The 18,942-nt window shown below is 41.3% G+C and overlaps 1 protein-coding gene across 9 annotated transcripts in view; it reads left to right on the top strand.

Annotated features, from left to right (window-relative positions):
* Nucleotides 1-18,942, top strand: part of FBN1 (fibrillin 1) — a 220,249-nt gene that overhangs the window by 149,352 nt on the left and 51,955 nt on the right. For 8 of the 9 annotated variants that reach the window (XM_073303899.1, XM_073303898.1, XM_073303901.1 and 5 more), the window contains 6 exons: nt 1,101-1,226; nt 2,236-2,361; nt 13,018-13,140; nt 13,887-14,009; nt 15,931-16,056; nt 18,118-18,240. The exons of the other annotated variant lie outside the window; for it this stretch is intronic. In XM_073303899.1, the coding sequence (XP_073160000.1) occupies nt 1,101-1,226; nt 2,236-2,361; nt 13,018-13,140; nt 13,887-14,009; nt 15,931-16,056; nt 18,118-18,240 (747 nt within the window). The remainder of the gene's footprint in view (nt 1-1,100; nt 1,227-2,235; nt 2,362-13,017; nt 13,141-13,886; nt 14,010-15,930; nt 16,057-18,117; nt 18,241-18,942) is intronic. 9 annotated transcript variants of the gene reach the window in all.

Below are 18,942 nucleotides of genomic sequence, written 5' to 3'. Positions count from 1 at the left end.
TTTGTGGTTCGTATTCTCATTTCCAGCACTTACTTTGCATATAAATTCACATTCCACTTCCAAATCTACATTTCCAAGCTAACGTGTATGCCAGCATTATTTGATTCGTAGGATGAACAGTAAACAATCAGCTTTTTACCAAGTAAGAGTTAATTGTCCATACAAAAACTTGTAGGTGCAAGCATTTCTGTTTGCTGCTGTTAGAAATATAAAAAAAAGAATAACAAACATAAGATTCTAGGACAAACAATTAAAGTGAGTTGGTGTTCTGCAGCTGCATAATTACCAAAATCCACAACAGACCAGTCTGATAGTGAGTTACGCCCTTTCCCTCTCAGGGGGTTCTCAATTCATGTCCTTGTTTTGCTGGTTTTTCCATGCAGTCACTGAGCAGAGTCTTGGATCTTAACTGTGCTGGTATATGTTGTTTGTGACAAAGAAAAATCTGGAGAGTTTTTAAAAGAAATTCTATTCCATTGAGTTTTTAAAAGTCCAGATCCCATCATGGTTGCAATAAACAGTGCAGTCTCAGTTCCTCAGATCAACCCCCAGTGATGGCTGATGTGCTGATCAGAACAATATTTTAAATGCTGGAGAGCATAAAGATATAGCCTGACTGGCCATCAGGAACAAAAAAATCTAAGTAACTTATACTATTTTAGTGAAATAAATACATACATGTTAGTTATTCTGATATTGGGCGTAATCCTGCTTGTGTGGGAATTTGGTGTGTGGAATGGCTTTTTAAAATCATTTAAGATCCAATACCTCTCTCACTGAAGTCAGTGGCAAAATTCCCATTGACTTCAATGACAGCAAGGCTGGACCTGAAATTTCCGATTGTGCGTGGTTGTACGGCATGAAAAAGGTTCTTTAGTTATTTTCCTACAAGTGATTTTGGGCATACAAGACTTGCTCCTGCTCTCATTGGAATCAGTTGGAGTTTTATATAAAACTGTATTTGGTTTAACTGCAAAGATTGATCATATGCACATATATCACAAAGCATCAAGAATTTTGTTTGCCATCATTCGTTGCAGTGCATTTCATAACAAGGAACACCTATCTAAAAGATGTGTTAATGTAAACTTTCCCTATAGATATTGATGAGTGTGAAGACAATCCTAACATCTGTGATGGAGGCCAGTGCACTAACATACCAGGAGAATACAGGTGTCTTTGTTATGATGGATTCATGGCCTCTGAGGATATGAAGACTTGTATAGGTAAGTGAAAACACCTCTGATTCCTAATCTTTCTAACAAGCCATCTTCCTTAATTAAGTGATCAAAGATGATGATAAAACTAGATTTATTTAAAATATGTAAGCAAATAAAAATAACAGTGAATGTTCTAGCAAGAATAACGACTGTCCAGGCAGTCGGGTGTCTTTTGACATTACATATCAAGACTACAAATATACTTGGATACCTGCATTTGGTGAAAAAAGGGTTTTGGTTCCAGCACTCTGTCAAATTGACTGCTGCCTCAAAACTGGCAAACATTAAAACTTAAAAAGCAGTGCTGCTGTATTTTGACTAGCTATGGCCACATGGACAACCCTTCTGTGCAGACTATTTTTGTCAATAGTAGGAATCATCTGCATGTGTTCAGAGCTTTGGCTGAGTTAAGGATGACCATGATGACCATGCCGTCTCTCTTCGGGTCCCATTCCAGAGTGTCTCTATGCAGCTCAGATCACAGAGGGTGCTGTAGGATGGCAGATTTAGGGGTGAGCCAAAATCAGAATTCTGGCCAAAACTTACACCGACAAAACCATGTGGGAGTTTAGCATGTGTTGGTAGAGCAAAATATTGAAGTCAAAATTTGCTGCATGGCTAGAAGAGTAGAATTTTACCTTTACATTTTAAAATTGAACCACACTTACTGCCCTTGTGGAAACATCAACAGAAAAAAAACAAAATATATTGAGGACAGATAATAGACCAAGTTTATCCTTAGTGTAACCCCATTAAATCTGGCCATTTGTAATTATTAATGAAAGCTGGCATTAAAGATAAGAGGGGCTGGGAAATAAATATCAGTGCAATAACATAGCAATATTAAATCTGATTTGGAAATGTACAGTATTTTACATTGGTGAAGAATATTTAGCCTAATTTATTTTTTTCTCTGCACATGTAGACACATTTTTGTACCAGTACTAATGTCTCCAAGACATTGGGTTAGTTATGGTCTAAGAATTTTGTAAAATCTTAAAATTATGTTCTCTAGATGTCAACGAGTGTGACCTAAATCCAAACATCTGTCTAAGTGGAAGCTGTGAGAATACAAAAGGCTCATTTATCTGTCATTGTGATATGGGATATTCAGGCAAAAAAGGAACCACTGGTTGTACAGGTAAATTTTAAAGTTAATAATTATCATCATCTGATTCTTCATTTCCCTTTTCTAGCTTTTAAAACCTCTCTTGTATCTGTTTGATTTCTGTTCTCTGCAAAATGTTACACTGTACAGAGTCACTGAGTTGGTGCTGTGTTTGTTTGGTATAATATTGGGCCTGATCCTTCTCCCATTGAAGTGAATGACAAATATCCCATTGGGAGCAAAGTTGAGCCTATTATTATATGGTTGCTGGTATGACTGAAAAGAACATGTAATTCAGCGTAACATGACAAGACCACATGAAGACCACCACGTTGGATTTGGATTAGATAACTGTATATGCAAGTAATAGGCATCTATTCCAAATATTATTTTGGCAAACACTAGTAGCTTTAAATCTATCCTAAAATATATTTTCAGTTTTTGCAAAGTGGCAGAAGTACAGATACCTGACTAGATGAATTATAAACATATTTCGGCAAAACCAAAATGTAAATTATTTCACAGCAGCAGCCAGCCAACAGTGCTGAGGTTCAGACTTACACGTTCAGAGGATAGCATTAAAAACACAAAATGCTAGTATCTGAGCCAAGGTGTTGAGAGTCATGAGCTTTGCCCAAAATATGAGCACAAACATATGTTTAATTTAATTTTGAATACGGATTTAGAGTAAAACACAGTTCTGGCAACCTTTATGAGACAAGTATATATGCTGATAAGTCTGTCCTTACAGAAGTATATTATTAATGTTGTACAATAGGTGTCAAAAAGAGATTATGCTGATTTTTTACAGCTTACATAAAACAATGGGGGAGCTGGTGTTCTACTTGGTACATTGGACCTCGCCTGAAGTTGTGCATTGGTAACAGCTGCCTTTTACAGACGTGAACTGATCTAAATCCAAGAAGTCCTTGATTTTACACTGTAGACCAACATTTCAACATTCTTTGTTTCTACTCTAAATTACACAAAAAGATACAGAGCTTTAGTTCTACAGACTTGAAAAATCCTTGTGATGTTCAGTCACATTCACCGCAGCTATCACTCTCAGGGAAATGAAAAGTGATGACACAAATATTGGTTTGTGACATCTGCAGGGCTATACTGGTCAGTTAAAGCAGCCAGGAAATATTAAGTAATTGGTAGGAGGTGGAAGGGCAAATAAAGGTCCTACAGGGAAAGGATCTGGGGTATTATTCGGAGGAAAAGTTTCTGGAAATCCTTGCCATATTGGTGACATCTGGTGTAGGCCAACTGGGAAGAAAATCTCACTTGAAAACTCATCCATGACAGTGTTGGTTTACTAATAGAGTAAGGCTGACAAATCTCTTCCTTCCAACCTTTTCCTCTGATTTAAGCACTGATATCCAGATAGAAAGAGCCAGCTATTTCTGGTACTTCTGTTTTCTAAAGTATTTCATCACCTTTCCCTCTCTTTATCCTTCCCAAAGTAGCCACTCCCGCCCCCTCCCTTACTCACCCATCCTACCTTGTCACCCAGCTACATTTCGAGATATAAAATCCAGCATGAGCAAACACAGACAGCCCCTTCCCCCGCCACCCCACCATGCTAGTTCAGCTGGAATGCTAAAGCCATGGCAGCGTGAGTGGAAGGAGAGGCTAGTCATCCTGAGTACATACTTGTCCAAGACACACTATTTTTAGTGTGCCAGCTTGATCAGTGCTAGTGTGGGTATGTCTCCTCGAGCTGGAATTTACATCTTCAGCTCGAAATATTGAGTATAACTACTCTCTCAGCCACAGAGTCACATAGCCAGTCACAGCCAGTGCAAGGGGGAGAGGAGGGCTTGACATTGTGAAGAGAATGGAGAGGGAAGCTGAAAGGTCTTGGTATCTCAAGAGCAGCTTCTTTCTGTGGGGAGGAGGGTGGCAGTAAGGGAGGGGCCGGAAAGCCTGAAGAGCAGCTGCTTTGGCTCTGCAGGTTATTGGGGAGGGGAAGTATGTATAGTAAAGCAGAGGGAAACGCTTCTTGTAGTCCACCACAAGGGGCGCTGCTGTGCAACTATCTAGTTAGCTCAGCAGCTCGCCAGGCAGAGAGGGCTGGAGTCTGCACAGACCTGCAGTTTGTGTACAGGAGGGGACAGGCTCGCCTTACGTGTAACTGGCTTTGTGTACAAATGCTTGGTCAGCTGGTGGCCCAGCTCAGGCAAGAGCATTACTGAATCAGGGGAATGGAAAACATTTAAAAACAAGAAAATCTCATCGGGTTAGAACTGCATCACTTAAGGTTGACTCCATTCTCGCTGTGCTCTCCCAGTAGCATTCCTTGTCCTATCACAGCTGGCTCACTGGGATTACTGCTGTGTCAGCATCCCACTACTACTGAAAACACAGCTAGTGGGCAGCAAATGAAGACAAAAGGGACGTGAACAGTGTGTGAAGGTGATGGGGGTGTGAAGGGTGACAGAGAAATGAAAACTGTCCCAAGCTGATGGCCTAGAAAAGGGATGATTGTACAGTCCCCACTGCAGTCAAAATGTGCACATTCCTGGGCATTAAAATAAAAAACGCTATTTGTCTATAGACTGTTGAACTCTCCCATCATTCTCTGCACAAATCTAGTGTTACAAGCCAGAGTTCCTGTGACCAAGCAGATGAGCACTGTGGAAGCAGCATTTAGTGCTGGTATCATAGAAGGGATTCTGCACTTGTGCTGAACAGCACCCTGGTCATAGCGCATAATTCTTTGCTTCGTATAGATAAGTCAAAATCATTCACTTTTTTAAAAGAACAAGCACTCCTGTGAAAAAAATTACAAAAATGTGTATGGATTTTTGAAGGGGAGGTTCTCTGTTTCCTGAGAACAACTAAATAATGTCCTCTGGGTTACATTACAGTTTTGTCTAAATATTTCACCTCCCTTGTTATTACTGATTGTTTCCATTTTAACAAGTAAACATGTTGTTTTCCCCAATCATTTAGCAGTATTCAAAATCCACCCACTGCCTTACATTCTCATCCCACACAGATGTTAGGTTTTTTCCCTTCAGTTCTCAGTAAGAATGTGGACAGAGTTTAGGAAAACAGTTTGTTTTAAGCAAAGATGTACATAGTCTATGAAGCCAGTCTAGGGAGAGTGCTACAAATGTTTCGTTTTTATTTACCTATAAAACAGGCTTTCCCATAACCAAATTAGGTGAGCTGATTTTAATTTTTCATAGAGGGAATGGGATGTAGTTGCTAGAGAAGAGGATTGTGGGTCAGGTATAGAGGTGCGCAGAGCCCCTCCCCTCATTCCAGATTGTGCAGCTGTCTGCAAAATTTCCCATCACTGTGTGTGTGCACATTATGTGGTGGGGAACATAAATTCTTTGTATTCATGCACAGGTAAAATCCTGTATTGGGACAAACTCCCCTTTTCTTCATTGTGGTTCATTGCCCATGCCTAAGAGTTGCCTGTGAGTTCATAGTATCCCACTCTGGTTGATTTAAAGCCATAGATTTACTGGATTTGATCTACATATGCTGTACACAATGAGGGACAAATTCAGCTCTGACTTATGCCCCGTGTATCCTATCCTGTTGCCACTGCATGCATGCAACTTCTATTGATGTCAGTGAGAGTAGTGTGGGGACTAGATAAGCTCCTGTTCTTGCAACAGGTTTGCTTGGGGTACACATTAGGGCAGAATTGGGCTCAAGCTGTCAGAGCATTGAAGATGAATGTTTATAAAAGTCAGGTAACGAAAGCAGCAGAAAATAAACCAGCCTTCTCCACAGCAGGTTCAGAGAATTGAGAAAAGTTCATTAACAGAATGTGGGCACAATTCTGTAGTTCTGACTCAGCCAGGACTCCCAGTGAGATCAGTGGGAGTATAGGTTGAGTAAGGAGTGAGCAGCATTGAGCGCCATGGGTGTAATAGAGACATGGCCAGCATCAGACTCACTGGGGCCCAGGGCAGAAAGCCCAAGCCCTGCCATGTGGGGCTGAAGCCCACGCCCGAGGTTTTCAACACCGTGCAGTGGGGGGGGTTGGGCTTTGGCTTTAGCCCTGTGCTGCGAGTGCGGGGGTCGGCCTGCTCTGGCTTTCTGCCCTGAGCCCCAGTGAGTCTAAGGCCATCCCTGCCGAAGCCCGAGCCCCGCCACACAGGGTTGAAGCCAAAGCCCGAGCAACTTAGCTTTGCAGGGCAATTGCTGTGCTTGCCACCCCCTAACACCAGCCCTGAACAGAGAAATGAATTAGAGCAAAAAGCCCACTCCCACCCATCCTTGTGAAGATGATTATATGTAAAAGAGCGGTCAGTATGACTGTTAATTACGGCATACCTGAAAACAAACACATTGCAAAAGAGTATGGTAAAAGCAAGGATCCAGCCCTGCAGCTGTCACTCAAGAGCCATCCCATTGACTTAGAGTAGCCCTAACTTTGCAGCTTGTAAAATGTGCTGCATTCTTAAGCCTGTCTCCCTCTCTTCCTTGCCCCTCCTCTAGCCTCCATCCATTAAAAACACATTATGCCTCAGTCTGGTGGCACAGGAGAACTCTGATGTCAGTGAAACACATACATTTCCCCTTATGAATTTGGGAGCAGGCTATATCAAGTTCAATACTAAATGATGATAATACATCAAGTGGGGGAAATATAGAAAGCTGATGGTGTATGTCAAGCAAATGAATTGACCCATGTAAAACTGGGAGATGCTCACCGTTATGTTGAATAAAAAGCAAGACAGTTCCCAAAAGAAGGTAATGGTTTCCTAGGCCACTCACTGCTTGCCAGAGTCAGGAAGTCATGGGGCTAAGACCAGGAGAAATTAAAGTTCCCCCCGCTAGGTTTCTCTAGTTGTGTCAGAGGATGAATTTCAGCTGAGCTCTACTTTTCTACGCAAATCCATTTTCTACAAATTGCTTCTGCTGATCCACCTGCTGATACGGGATTTTCTCCATCAGGCAGGGACCCAGGAGGGCATATGCCATGTGACTTCTATGTGACCTTCTCCATAGAATCTGGGCACAAACTCAAAATACAAATGGAACATCAGTCTGATAAAGTTGACAGATTTTCAGAAAGAGCCAATAAATAAAAATCAGAAAATACTTTTATGGAAGTTTGCAGACATGAAAATCATAGAATATCAGGGTTGGAAGGGACCTCAGGAGGTCATCTAGTCCAGCCCACTGCTCAAAGCAGGACCAATCCCCAACTAAATCATCCCAGCCAGGGCTTTATCAAGCCTGACCTTAAAAACCTCTAAGGAAGGAGATTCCACCACCTCCCTAGGTAACCCATTCCAGTGCTTCACCACCCTCCTAGTGAAAAAGTTTTTCCTAATATCCATCCTAAACCTCCCCAGCTTCAACTTGAGACCATTACTCCTTGTTCTGTCATCAGCTACCACTGAGAACAGTCTAGAGCCATCCTCTTTGGAACCCCCTTTCAGGTAGTTGAAAGCAGCTATCAAATCCCTCCTCATTCTTCTCTTCTGCAGACTAAGTAATCCCAGTTCCCTCAGCCTCTCCTCATAAATCATGTGCTCCAGCCCCCTAATCATTTTTGTTGCCCTCCACTGGACTCTTTCCAATTTTTCAGCATCCTTCTTGTAGCGTGGGGCCCAAAACTGGACACACTACTCCAGATGTGGCCTCACCAATGCCAAATAGAGGGGAACGATCACGTCCCTTGATCTGCTGGCAGTGCTCCTACTTATACAGCCCAAAATGCTGTTAGTCTTCTTGGCAACAAGGACACGCTGTTGACTCATATCCAGCTTCTCATCCACTGTAACCCCTAGGTCCTTTTCCGCAGAACTGCTGCCTAGCCATTCGGTGCCTAGTCTGTAGCGGTGCATGGGATTCTTCCATCCTAAATTCAGGAATCTGCACTTGTCCTTGTTGAACCTCATCAGATTTCTTTTGGCCCAATCCTCCAATTTGTCTAGGTCCCTCTGTCTCCTATCCCTACCCTCCAGTGTATCTGCCACTCCTCCCAGTTTAGTGTCATCTGCAGACTTGTTGAGGGTGCAATCCACACCATCCTCCAGATCATTAATGAAGATATTGAACAAAACCAGCCCCAGGACCGACCCTTGGAGCACTCCACTTGATACCAGCTGCCAACTAGACATGGAGCCATTGATCGCTACCTGTTGAGCCAGATGATCTAGCCAGCTTTCTATCTACCTTATATTCCATTCATCCAGCCCATAATTCTTTAACTTGCTGGCAAAAATGCTGTGGGAGACTGTATCAAAAAAATAATTCCAGCTAAACAGAGTTGGTTCACAGGTTGCTATTGGATTAAATTCACCCCTATAGACAGCATGCTCCAGGCCCTCTAGCCTACTTACGCCCCACTGAAGCCCTTAATGTGAAGTGAAAATGGTTCATAGAACCTTGCATGGGTTCTGTGTCTGGGGGTGAGTGTGTAAGTTTTCATAGTCTTTCAGTGCATTAGCTTCAGGATGATACTGCAGTCCAAATATAAAAAAACATAATTTATTCAAAAAGTCTGGCCTCCTTCTGCCACTATCCTTGCTCCTGCCAGTACTGGTGGCATGGCTTCTCCATTCAGGTGCAAGGAAATGCAGAGGGTTCCCAAAGCGTGAGCAAAGCTCTGATGATGTACCACTAAATAGGTCTCTGCCATCTCTGCTTTCTGCCCTGGATTTTCAGAACATGCAGAAATACACATACGTAATTGGTGTGTGTAGTCATTGTGCATGCATGTTAGCTGGTTATTTGTTCAAGCAGTTGCCACTTTTGTGAGCATAAGTGCAGTAATTGCATATGCCAGTTGTGCGTACGTATTGTTGCTCATGCACAATTAGAAACATTTGTGCCTCTGTGATTAATGGGAGATACCTTATTTGTTACTTAATGCATGAGAACAATGAATATTAGAAGTCAAAAAGAAGTAAAATAGCTAACAGTAAATGAAGACTGACGGTTTGTCCCCACTGAGCCTGGAATTGCTATGGTGTCAGAGCTGCCTGTTATTTACCAGGAGCATAGTCATCTGCTATAGTCAGACAGCTCCCTTGTAAGTGTCAATGGGAGTAATGTGATTACAAAGATGAGAACACGTGTGCTGTGGTATGGGCGCACAATGGGACCAGCTGAGGATGCGGTGTGAGCCTTAGATTGTAATTCCTTTGTTTTTGTTGGCTTCCCATAGCGTTATATTTAAAGGGAAACTTTCACACTGGAGGAAATTTAGGCAAAGAGAGTGTTTATACAGATCAGTGACTTGACCTTGCACTCTTTATTTTAGTAAGAATCCCACTAAAGTCAATGGGAATTTTGTTGGACTGAAGCCTGGTGTCAAATTCTGGCTTGGCTAGCATTTTCCTGTGTTCTCTTTGCCCCCGATTCTAGTACTCTTATTCCAGTTGAGTGGTGCCTTACTCCTTGAGCAGTGCCATGCAAATATATGGAACTATTTGAAGAGTAGGGCACTTCATACTTTGAGGAAAGGTGGCAGAATCTGGCCCTTTGCTGTTCTGGGAGAGATCTGTTTCATTAAAAGCTTTCCCCTTCAGAACTCACTTTCTCTTTTGTATGTCATCCTGAGAAGTCTGAATTCAATACTTATGGCATCCTCAGGCCAAATTAAGCCCCAGTATAATTGGACACAACTCCCATTAATTTCATTGACCCCTTTACACAGGGCTGCCATTAGCCTGTAGATTTTTTTGCCATGGAAAGATTGGACCATTAGAATACTAAATAGTAGGATATAACTAGACCCAAGTGGAGTGAATGTCCATTCGTTCCTTGGCATTGCAAGACATGATGAGAGAATCAAGCTTCCAGCATCTAGCTTTATAAAAGCAGAAGGATGGACCCTGCTCCCAGTGGGGTCAATGGGAGCTGGACTGTGTCTGTGATCAGGTGATATAGGTCTGTTTACTATTTCTGAAGTTGCCTTACAAAATTGAATCTGAATATAACATAACTAGCATAACTATTGCATGCAAGTTTCCATTTGGTGTTTACTGGTGGTTTAAAAAATTCTTGGCAGAAAAATCTGGCATGATGTTGTTTTTTTATGTTGTTTTGTTGTGCTCAAAAGGTTATAAAGAAGCATGTGATCACTTGAATATTTCAGAGCCTCAAGTAATCAAATACAGAGCACCCTTAGTATTACCAGTGGTTTAACAACTTTTTTAAAACATTCATGTCAAGATTAAAGATGCAGACAGCTTGCTTGTTTTTTCTTGTCACTACATACTGTAGTTGACCGCTGGAACTTCTTTCTAGCCTTTCTCTTCACTCTAAACCAAAATTAGCTTTCTTGACCACCCTTAAGGTCTTTAATAGACACTTGTTTCCTGCCTAGGGTAATATTATCATCTTACAAGTTTCTGCACATGATTAAGGAAAATATGTTATAGGGTTATCTGTTCCTGGCCTTGTTTTTAAACTTTTTTTTTAAAAGTGCTCATTTGCATGATTTCTAGGATTGCTAGTGTTAGTCTGCATTAATGAAAAATGGACTCAGGCTGCCAGATTCAGATCTTGATATGGACCCCAGCAACCAAATTTTGGACCAACCCAAATACTGGGGATGTTCATGTCAGGTTTTTGCTTCAGACTCCTCTCTCATTTTAGTAGAAACGCCACAGAAAAAATTGGACCCTACCTCCTCCATTGCTCTGTGTAGAGGAAAAAAAATAAAACACAGCAGGCTCAATACTGTCACCCAAACTTGCAAAATGAAGGGAGTTGGCCTGCATGTCCTCAGTTCCCTCTTCCCAGAGTCACAGCACCTCTGGAAGGGGGAGGATCTAGGAGTGAGTTCTCTAGGTAGGTTTCTTCCCCTAAGAAGGGCACAGATCTTACAGTCTAAAAGGCAAACAGACAGGCAAAGAAAGAGTAGAAGAAAGGAATACAAGAAACAAAGCAAGATGGTGTTTAGACATACCTTGATGATACAATAGTTAGCTAATATTTTAAAAAAAATTGGAAATATAAAACTCTCCCCAGTTGCTCCTCTCCCTAACTGGTATTAGTTGGACAATTTCTGTTAGGCATGATAGTAGATGCATTGAGATTCTTAGGTTTGGGGCTGGGAATTTCCATGGTTCCTAGTCCAGATCCCCAACCCTTTTTAATCTACCCCAAGAGGAGAGTGGGTTGGGTTCTCTGTATGTTAAATCATGCAGAGTAGGGGTTTTTTGCCTTCATTTTTCCTTTCCATCGGCTGTTCTGCAGAATGGGATGATTTGGCGTAAGTTACCACTAAAGGCAGTTTAAAGGGCTGGAAACAACTGACAGAAACTCTAAGAGGCTTGATGTGAATTCTAGACAGTTTACATCTTGTATGGAAGTAGAACAAAACACACCTAGAGTCCTAGGATACAGTAAATGTTGTAAAAGCCATGGCTCATGTGTGAGAGAATTCCTGCAGCATTTGTTTTAGTTACCAGAAATCATTTCTAAAAACATTCTTTGAGTTTATACCAGTTCTCCAAGTGCTTATATTAAGCACTAATTTTGTGTTGTGATAAGGAAAGAGCTGCATTAGGTTTGTTTTTCTCTCTCCACAATTTTACACTGCCCAAGAATCAAAGTAAGGGGAAAACAACAAGTGCTAAAATGGAATGTGCTGGCAAGCCTGAGAAGGTTGAGGAATAGTATAGATGGCTATATGTCTTCTTTAAGGATGGTGTCCTTTTCTTCCCTTTGTTTAGGTGTGTTGGGTTCCTGATAAATAATACTTCCAAATACTCTCAGTCCTGTGCTTTTCTCCCATCTGCCTTCACAAAAGGACCAAACATAGTAGGCCAAATCCTCCCCTCCCCGCCTCCCCCAATCTCCCATTCTATCTGCTTTGCATCACTCTGGCAGTGCAAACATTGGCTTTACTGGTGGTGGGGGATACCCTTGGCATGCTAGTGGAGCAGAGCTGGCATATAGCACCAATCCCATTCATGCTGTATGGAGTATGCCCAGTGCTGCGCCCCGGTGATCCCTTGCTGGAAGAATGGCCTCTTGGGGCCTGTGACTGCTCAGTGCAATTTAGAGCAGCCCTGAGCCCCCAGCAACGCCCAGGGCTTGGGTGGTAACAGTGTAATGCAGACTTTGCCTCCTTTTCCTCAGCTACCAAGTACAGCTCAGGATACAGGCTGGTAAAATGTCAGTGTCTCCCTAATGTACGGTACAAATCCTGGTCCTCGCACCGGGTCTGAGTTAAACGGGTTTTGCCAAAGGGCTTTCTAAGGCTGTCTGGGGGAAATAGAACCCCAGGCTACGGAGCATCTGCTGCAGCTTCACTGCTCTAGCGATCTCCATGGCTGCTGTTCCCCTTCTTCCTGGAGGCCTGTGAATCCCCATACCAGCACTCTTCCAGCATCACACCAATGAAAAGAACAAATACGGCACTCCTTGCACTGCTGATGTTACTGGGGCTTTAGAGTATATTACACCATAGGGCTCCTAGGTGCTATGTGCTTCAAAAGTGCTTCTTTAAAAACTGACCAACCTTCCCTCCCCCCGCCAAACAAAACACAAAATAGTAGGCCAATACACGTTTGAAATAAGTCAACTATTCAGTAGCTTTTCTTTGCCATGAGTCTTTCTTTTATGCCTAATGCTTAAATGCTACTAGCAATTAGAAGCAATTTAAGAAAAACGTAGTCTTGCTGGACGTAAGAAAAGTTTGATGTGTGAGCTCTTTCACAAACACCCCTCCCCTCCGTGTTATTACAGATATCAATGAGTGTGAAATTGGAGCCCATAACTGTGACAGACATGCCATATGTACAAATACGGCAGGGAGTTTCAAATGTGAGTGCAGCTCAGGTTGGATTGGAGATGGCATCAAATGCACAGGTGAGTTTCATACATTATGTCTGATTTAGCATTGTAAGCCATCAATAAAGGTGTTTAGACAGCTGTGGAAAGCAACATTGTATCCACAACTTTAAAATAAATTGCCACACATATTAAAGATGTCAGTTTATCTTACACTACAAAGGAAGAATTCACTGTCATGTGGAAGACATGTCAGCATGAACAGTTTCTCTTGCTTGGCTTGCAAGGCTGGTGGAAATGAAGCAATGTATGGAGATAGTTTGTGCACTTGAAGGGATATCCTGATTCCATTGAAGTCAATGGGAGTTTTGCCATTGACTTCAATGGAGCCAGCATTTTACCCTTTATCTTTAAGGGAGGGGTCTCGGTGATTCCCAAGTGACACAGACATCCTAGCAAACTTTCTTAGCTGAGTTGCAAATATGCTGGAAATCCGTTTTCCCTGTCAGAGAAGAATATCTGAGTGGGAAAGGGAAGTGCCTGTCATGAACAGAAGAAAAAAGAAATCTCCCTTCAAAATGAGAGAGAACAGCTAGACTGCCCTAAACTACTGAATGCACCAAGCCAGAATATCCAGTGATAAATGCCGGGTGTTTTCTTAAAATCTGTTAAAACATGTCAAGTAAAAAATCATGAATGTGTGTTTTTTTGTTTTTGTGAAAGATTATTTAAAGTAGAGTTTCCCTGTGCTATGAATTGAGGATTTTAAAGGTTGCATTGACGATGGATTTGGTTTTACTAATGCAATTTTTGTTATATTAAAGATCTGGATGAATGCTCCAATGGAACACACATGTGCAGCCCACATGCCAATTGCAAGAACACAATGGGCTCTTATCGTTGCCTTTGCAAGGACGGCTACACTGGGGATGGCTTCACTTGTACAGGTGAGCTTTCTTTTGCAGTGATGCAACTCTCCGCATATAATACCCATGAATCTTAGTGACTAGTTCTAGGGAAAATTTACCCACTGCTTATAGGTAGACTAATTTAAATGTGCAATGTTGGGTCGATATTTACAATTGAAAACTAAAATCTGATCCTGCAGTCTTTCTATGCCCAGAATTCCCATTGAATTGGACTTATAAGTGTGTATCAATTACAGGATCAGGCTTTGGCAGCGTGAGTCATAAGACCAAAGTGTTTTCTTTGACACTTTCCAGCCTCATGTTAAGGTGTATTATGATATGTCATGTTGCAATGTCTCCCATTTCAGGTAGCATGACATCATCTGGCAAGAAAAAGTTGACCAGTATAACTTGACAGCATTTTTTTTTCCCTTGTGAAGATGGAAGGTTTTCATGGCTGTTGCTTGTAAAGAGGTGTGGGTGGCAAACTTATTAAAACAGTGCATGGCGGTATAACTGGAGCAGTTAATAAACCAGATTATTGGCCACCCACGTAACATTTGAGTAATGGGGCACATCTGTTAAAATTCCTTTGTATAGTTGCCTAAAATGTTTTTTTTTTCCTTTTCAGAAGTGAGCATGTGTTCACTGCCCTCTTATTGCATGATCAGCATAGTACCCTTAGGATGTGGTGCTCATACATAGATGGGCCAAAGTAGCTACTTTTGAATAATGTCTTGTGTAAATTGTCACCAGAGACATTCCCCACTCAGACTTAAGTCTTCTACTCTGACCACAGATTAGCACGTCACATCAGTCGCTATTGCTACTAATTTGATGTAGAAGTTGATAGGCTGCAGTGTAAACCCCTACAATATATAGAGCTCTAGAGAGTAGGCCAGATCCTCAGCTTGGGTAAATCAGCAGCGCTCTGTTATCTGTCCTGGTTTACACCAGTTGAGAATCTAGCACCACGTTTGAAGTTAATTACATTTGAATTATTCTGTTAATGCTCTTTATACAATTCATTCTTGAATCTGATTCAGCTTCTCAAATGGCCTTTGTAACCTCCATTTTTTTATTTTCTAGATGTTCTTCCTTAATTTTGAGGTGTATATGGACTGTATCTTTGGGGAGGAGGGGGTTAATGAGTATTAATTAAGTTTCTGGATTTTGATAGAACTCCTCTTGAAATGCTTGTACTGGTTATTGCTCACGGGTTTGAGAGCTGGATAGAATTCGCTAGACGAGTACTGTGCAGTGTTTCCAGCACACCTGTGGCAATGTGTGCACATCACTCTTGATAAGCAGTATGTTCGCTTTTCCAGTCCTGGATTTCTATAAGCTGAGACTGCCAGCCAAACTGCATTGCAGCAAATGTGCTGTTTTTGTGATGTGTAAAATGTCAGCTAAAGACTAAGAGCCAAACTCTCTGAGAGGTAGTGTGGTCCAGTGGCTAGGGCACTGTTCCCAGCTCAGCCACTAACCCGTCGGGTGACCTTCACCACTGTCTGGCTCTGTCTCCACTCCCTCTCTTTGTCTGTCTTTGCCTTGTTAGAGTGGAAACTCTTTGTAGCAGAGACTATCTCTTGCTATTTATTTGTACATTGTACAGCACCTTGTACAATAGAGGCCTGATCTCAGCTGGGGCTTCTAGGCTCTGCTGTTTCACAGCAGTCACCAATCTCCCTCCACTTCTTGCTAATTTTAGCCACTTTTAAAAATCTAGACTAATTGCTTCTTTTTTCTTTTTCATTGGAAATTTTATTTTCAAAGTGACAGAAATGCCCCAAGCCTTTTAGTATGACAAGACCGGCACATAACCTGACTACAGTTTCTTCTGCAAATGTTCTCAATTAATGTAACAGTGAAGACTTTTGGATATATATGTGTCTTAGCTGAACTGAACATCAATGAGAAAAATATTTACAATATAATGCAATTCCTCTTCCTTTAACAGACCTTGATGAATGCTCAGAAAACCTGAATCTCTGTGAGAATGGGCAATGTCTCAATGCTCCAGGAGGGTATCGCTGTGAATGTGAAATGGGATTTTTACCAAGTCCAGATGAGAAAGCATGTGAAGGTAATTCACTGTAGCCTTTAAATAACACTCTACAAAATCTGCCTGAATAATATTTTATATTTGAAAAATGTTGCAGTTGGTTGCAGTTGTGTTTACTGTTGAAAACTGCATTCACTTCCAAAATATTTTAAGGTAAAGTTTTTTGTTACTTTCTTCAGTTCATGCATCTGGACACTGATTTTGGTTTCAGAGCTCTAAACACGTAGCTATGGAGAATAAGAACAGCTCTCTGAGGAATTCTTTTACCACCTCAAAGCTAGTTATTCACTGGTCTGGTGATCCAAAGGCTTTTCAGCCACTACTTCCCCTTGGTCACTTTTTTTCCTGTCTCCCCTTCTGCTCATGTCTCTTCAGCAGAGATTGTCATAATATTGTCTTTAACCTATAGGGAGAGCAGTGTGTGGGAAACAAGGGACTGAGCCAATGCCCACTGAAGTCAATGGAAAGACTCTCAATGACTTCAGTAGGCTTTAGATCAGTCCCAGGTCCGCTGAGGTTTGGTAGTTGATAGCCAGCCCATTCTGAGCAGCTTCTGTGAAGTGCAAAAGCATATATATGGCAGCCCTGCAGAAGGGCACAGTTTATTAAGCTAATAAAGAGACAGATCTGAGGAAACAATGGGGAATTAAATCCTATGCATGTGTGATCAAATTCGAAAGTGTGTTGCCAGTCAACTCTTTGCTGCCCTTTTATATGAACTTTCAAGCGCTTAAGCTTTGCTAATACAAATACTTGTGAACAGCAAATGTTTGCTGCAATCATGTTTCAAATTGTATATTTGATTGTAACATTTGAAATCCACAATTCATGTTGTAGTGGTTAGTAATTTAAGTCATCCATTCAAGGAACATGAGACACTATATGACAAATAACCTAGACAGCATAAATGTAAAATTTAAATCTTGAATTTTCTCAGTTAATTGTTTACAAACTACTCAAATAATAGAGGGGAAGTTACTTTAAAAATCACAAATAATTTTGAGTTTTGAAAGGATGTTAAAATTTTGCAATCTGTTTGCTAATAGAACAAGAAGAGAAACATAACGAATGAATAACTCCTTGTGAATTTTCAGAGTAACAGCCGTGTTAGTCTGTATTCGCAAAAAGAAAAGGAGTACTTGTGGCACCTTAGAGACTAACCAATTTATTTGAGCATGAGCTTTCGTGAGCTACAGCTCACTTATGCATATTTTCCCCAAGACTGAGATCTTTCAACTCAACCATCCTAAATGCATTATAGGTACTGGTATTTGATGAAGTTCATAAGTACACTATAAATAGGATTTGGTACTTTTTCCAGCAAAATTTATTCCGTGTATTGTTTCTTACTTATAAAGGAAGAGGCATGAATTATGAAAGTTAAAATTCTATGTAAACTAAAAACAAAATTAGATATCTTAGTATTTCAACTCTGAATCCATTTACTTTGAAACTATATAATCTTCAAACTAACTTTAAAAAGCCTGCATGGTGCCTCTCTCCTGTTGCTACAACAATCTTCTCTTGAAGTCTCTGGTGTGTATACTAACTGCAGAAGTATTTTAAAGTCCTTTGTAAACATGTTCTCTTTGTTACTGGATCAAGTTAGTCATTCATTATGCAGTTCATATAAGTATACTATAAACAGTGAGTCTGATACTGCAGTCCTCACTCAGGCAAAACACCATAGAAGTTACACCCAAGAAATAAGCACAATATGTCTAAAAATCTGTCATATGCAGTGAAACTGAATAAAAGGTGAATTTAATTTCTTTGCAAAAGCCTGTGCGTCACTTAAGTCCCACTTAACCCTTCAGCCCCTTGTGCTGGCCATCTGCATAGAGCTTAATTTCACTTCCAAAGCAATGTAGTAAGGGGTTATAGTTTGGACCCTGTTGCCTACAAACGCAAATCCTATATATTAGTATTGCAAATCTAAAACATTTTACAAAACATGCAGGAGCAGTCAGAATCCAGTTCCATGCTTACTTTTCTGAATGCTTATTCAGACAAGTTTTTAGTCTAAAGTTTATAGCGAAAAGATCACAGAACCTAATTTTCCCCTCCTTTTTGTTCTTACAGATATTGATGAGTGCTCCCTTCCTAACATCTGTGTCTATGGGACTTGTCATAACCTCCCCGGTCTATTCCGATGCGAGTGCGAGACAGGCTATGAACTGGACAGAACCGGTGGTAACTGCACAGGTGAAGACTGATTTTAAGCAAGATCATTTTTAACATAGCTAGCTGTCAATGAACTGGGCTGCTACCTACGGCATCCATCATGTCAGAGGGGTAGCTGGGCCAAATTTGAGAGTTGTTATGACCCAGTGTGTCAGGTCACAATGCCATTCACTCAAATGCCAAATCTGCTGCTCTACGACTGGGAGGAGGCAGCAGCACACCGAAGTTTTGTCGAGAGTGGCAGACTCTGGAGCGGCCTCTGAACGTAGCTGTTGTTATCTTGACCAACTCCTTAAGCAAAGCTTTAGCTATATCATAACAATGAGATTATAAATAAGAAAGTATGGAACTGCACTAGATCCTTCAGTGCAAAACAGCACAGTGGGCAAAATAGGGACAGTAGGAAGTCACACACAAATATTTTGCCTGATTTTGGGGGCTGTGCCGTCATCCCCGAATCTTTTCCCTGTGAATCTCTGGGGTTCCACTGGTCAAGGGAAGAGGGGATTGATGGAGAAGAGGTGTCGCGCCTTCCCTTCCACATCTCCCACAGGTTGGGATCTGCTGGGCCCTGTAATTTCTGCTCCCAGAGACATATGGAACAATATGGCCCTCAAAATGATTTCTCTGCTTGATATTTTTGACTAATGTGATTAATGTTTTGGCCTCTCTTACAGTGCATTTCATTTTGTAGAATTATTTTTTCTGGCAAAAATGGAGTAT

Source organism: Lepidochelys kempii, chromosome 10 (genome assembly GCF_965140265.1).
Source record: "Lepidochelys kempii isolate rLepKem1 chromosome 10, rLepKem1.hap2, whole genome shotgun sequence".
NCBI lineage: Eukaryota > Metazoa > Chordata > Testudines > Cheloniidae > Lepidochelys > Lepidochelys kempii.
Note: the sequence above shows the minus strand (reverse complement) of the source record. Positions and strands in the feature narration are given on the sequence as shown.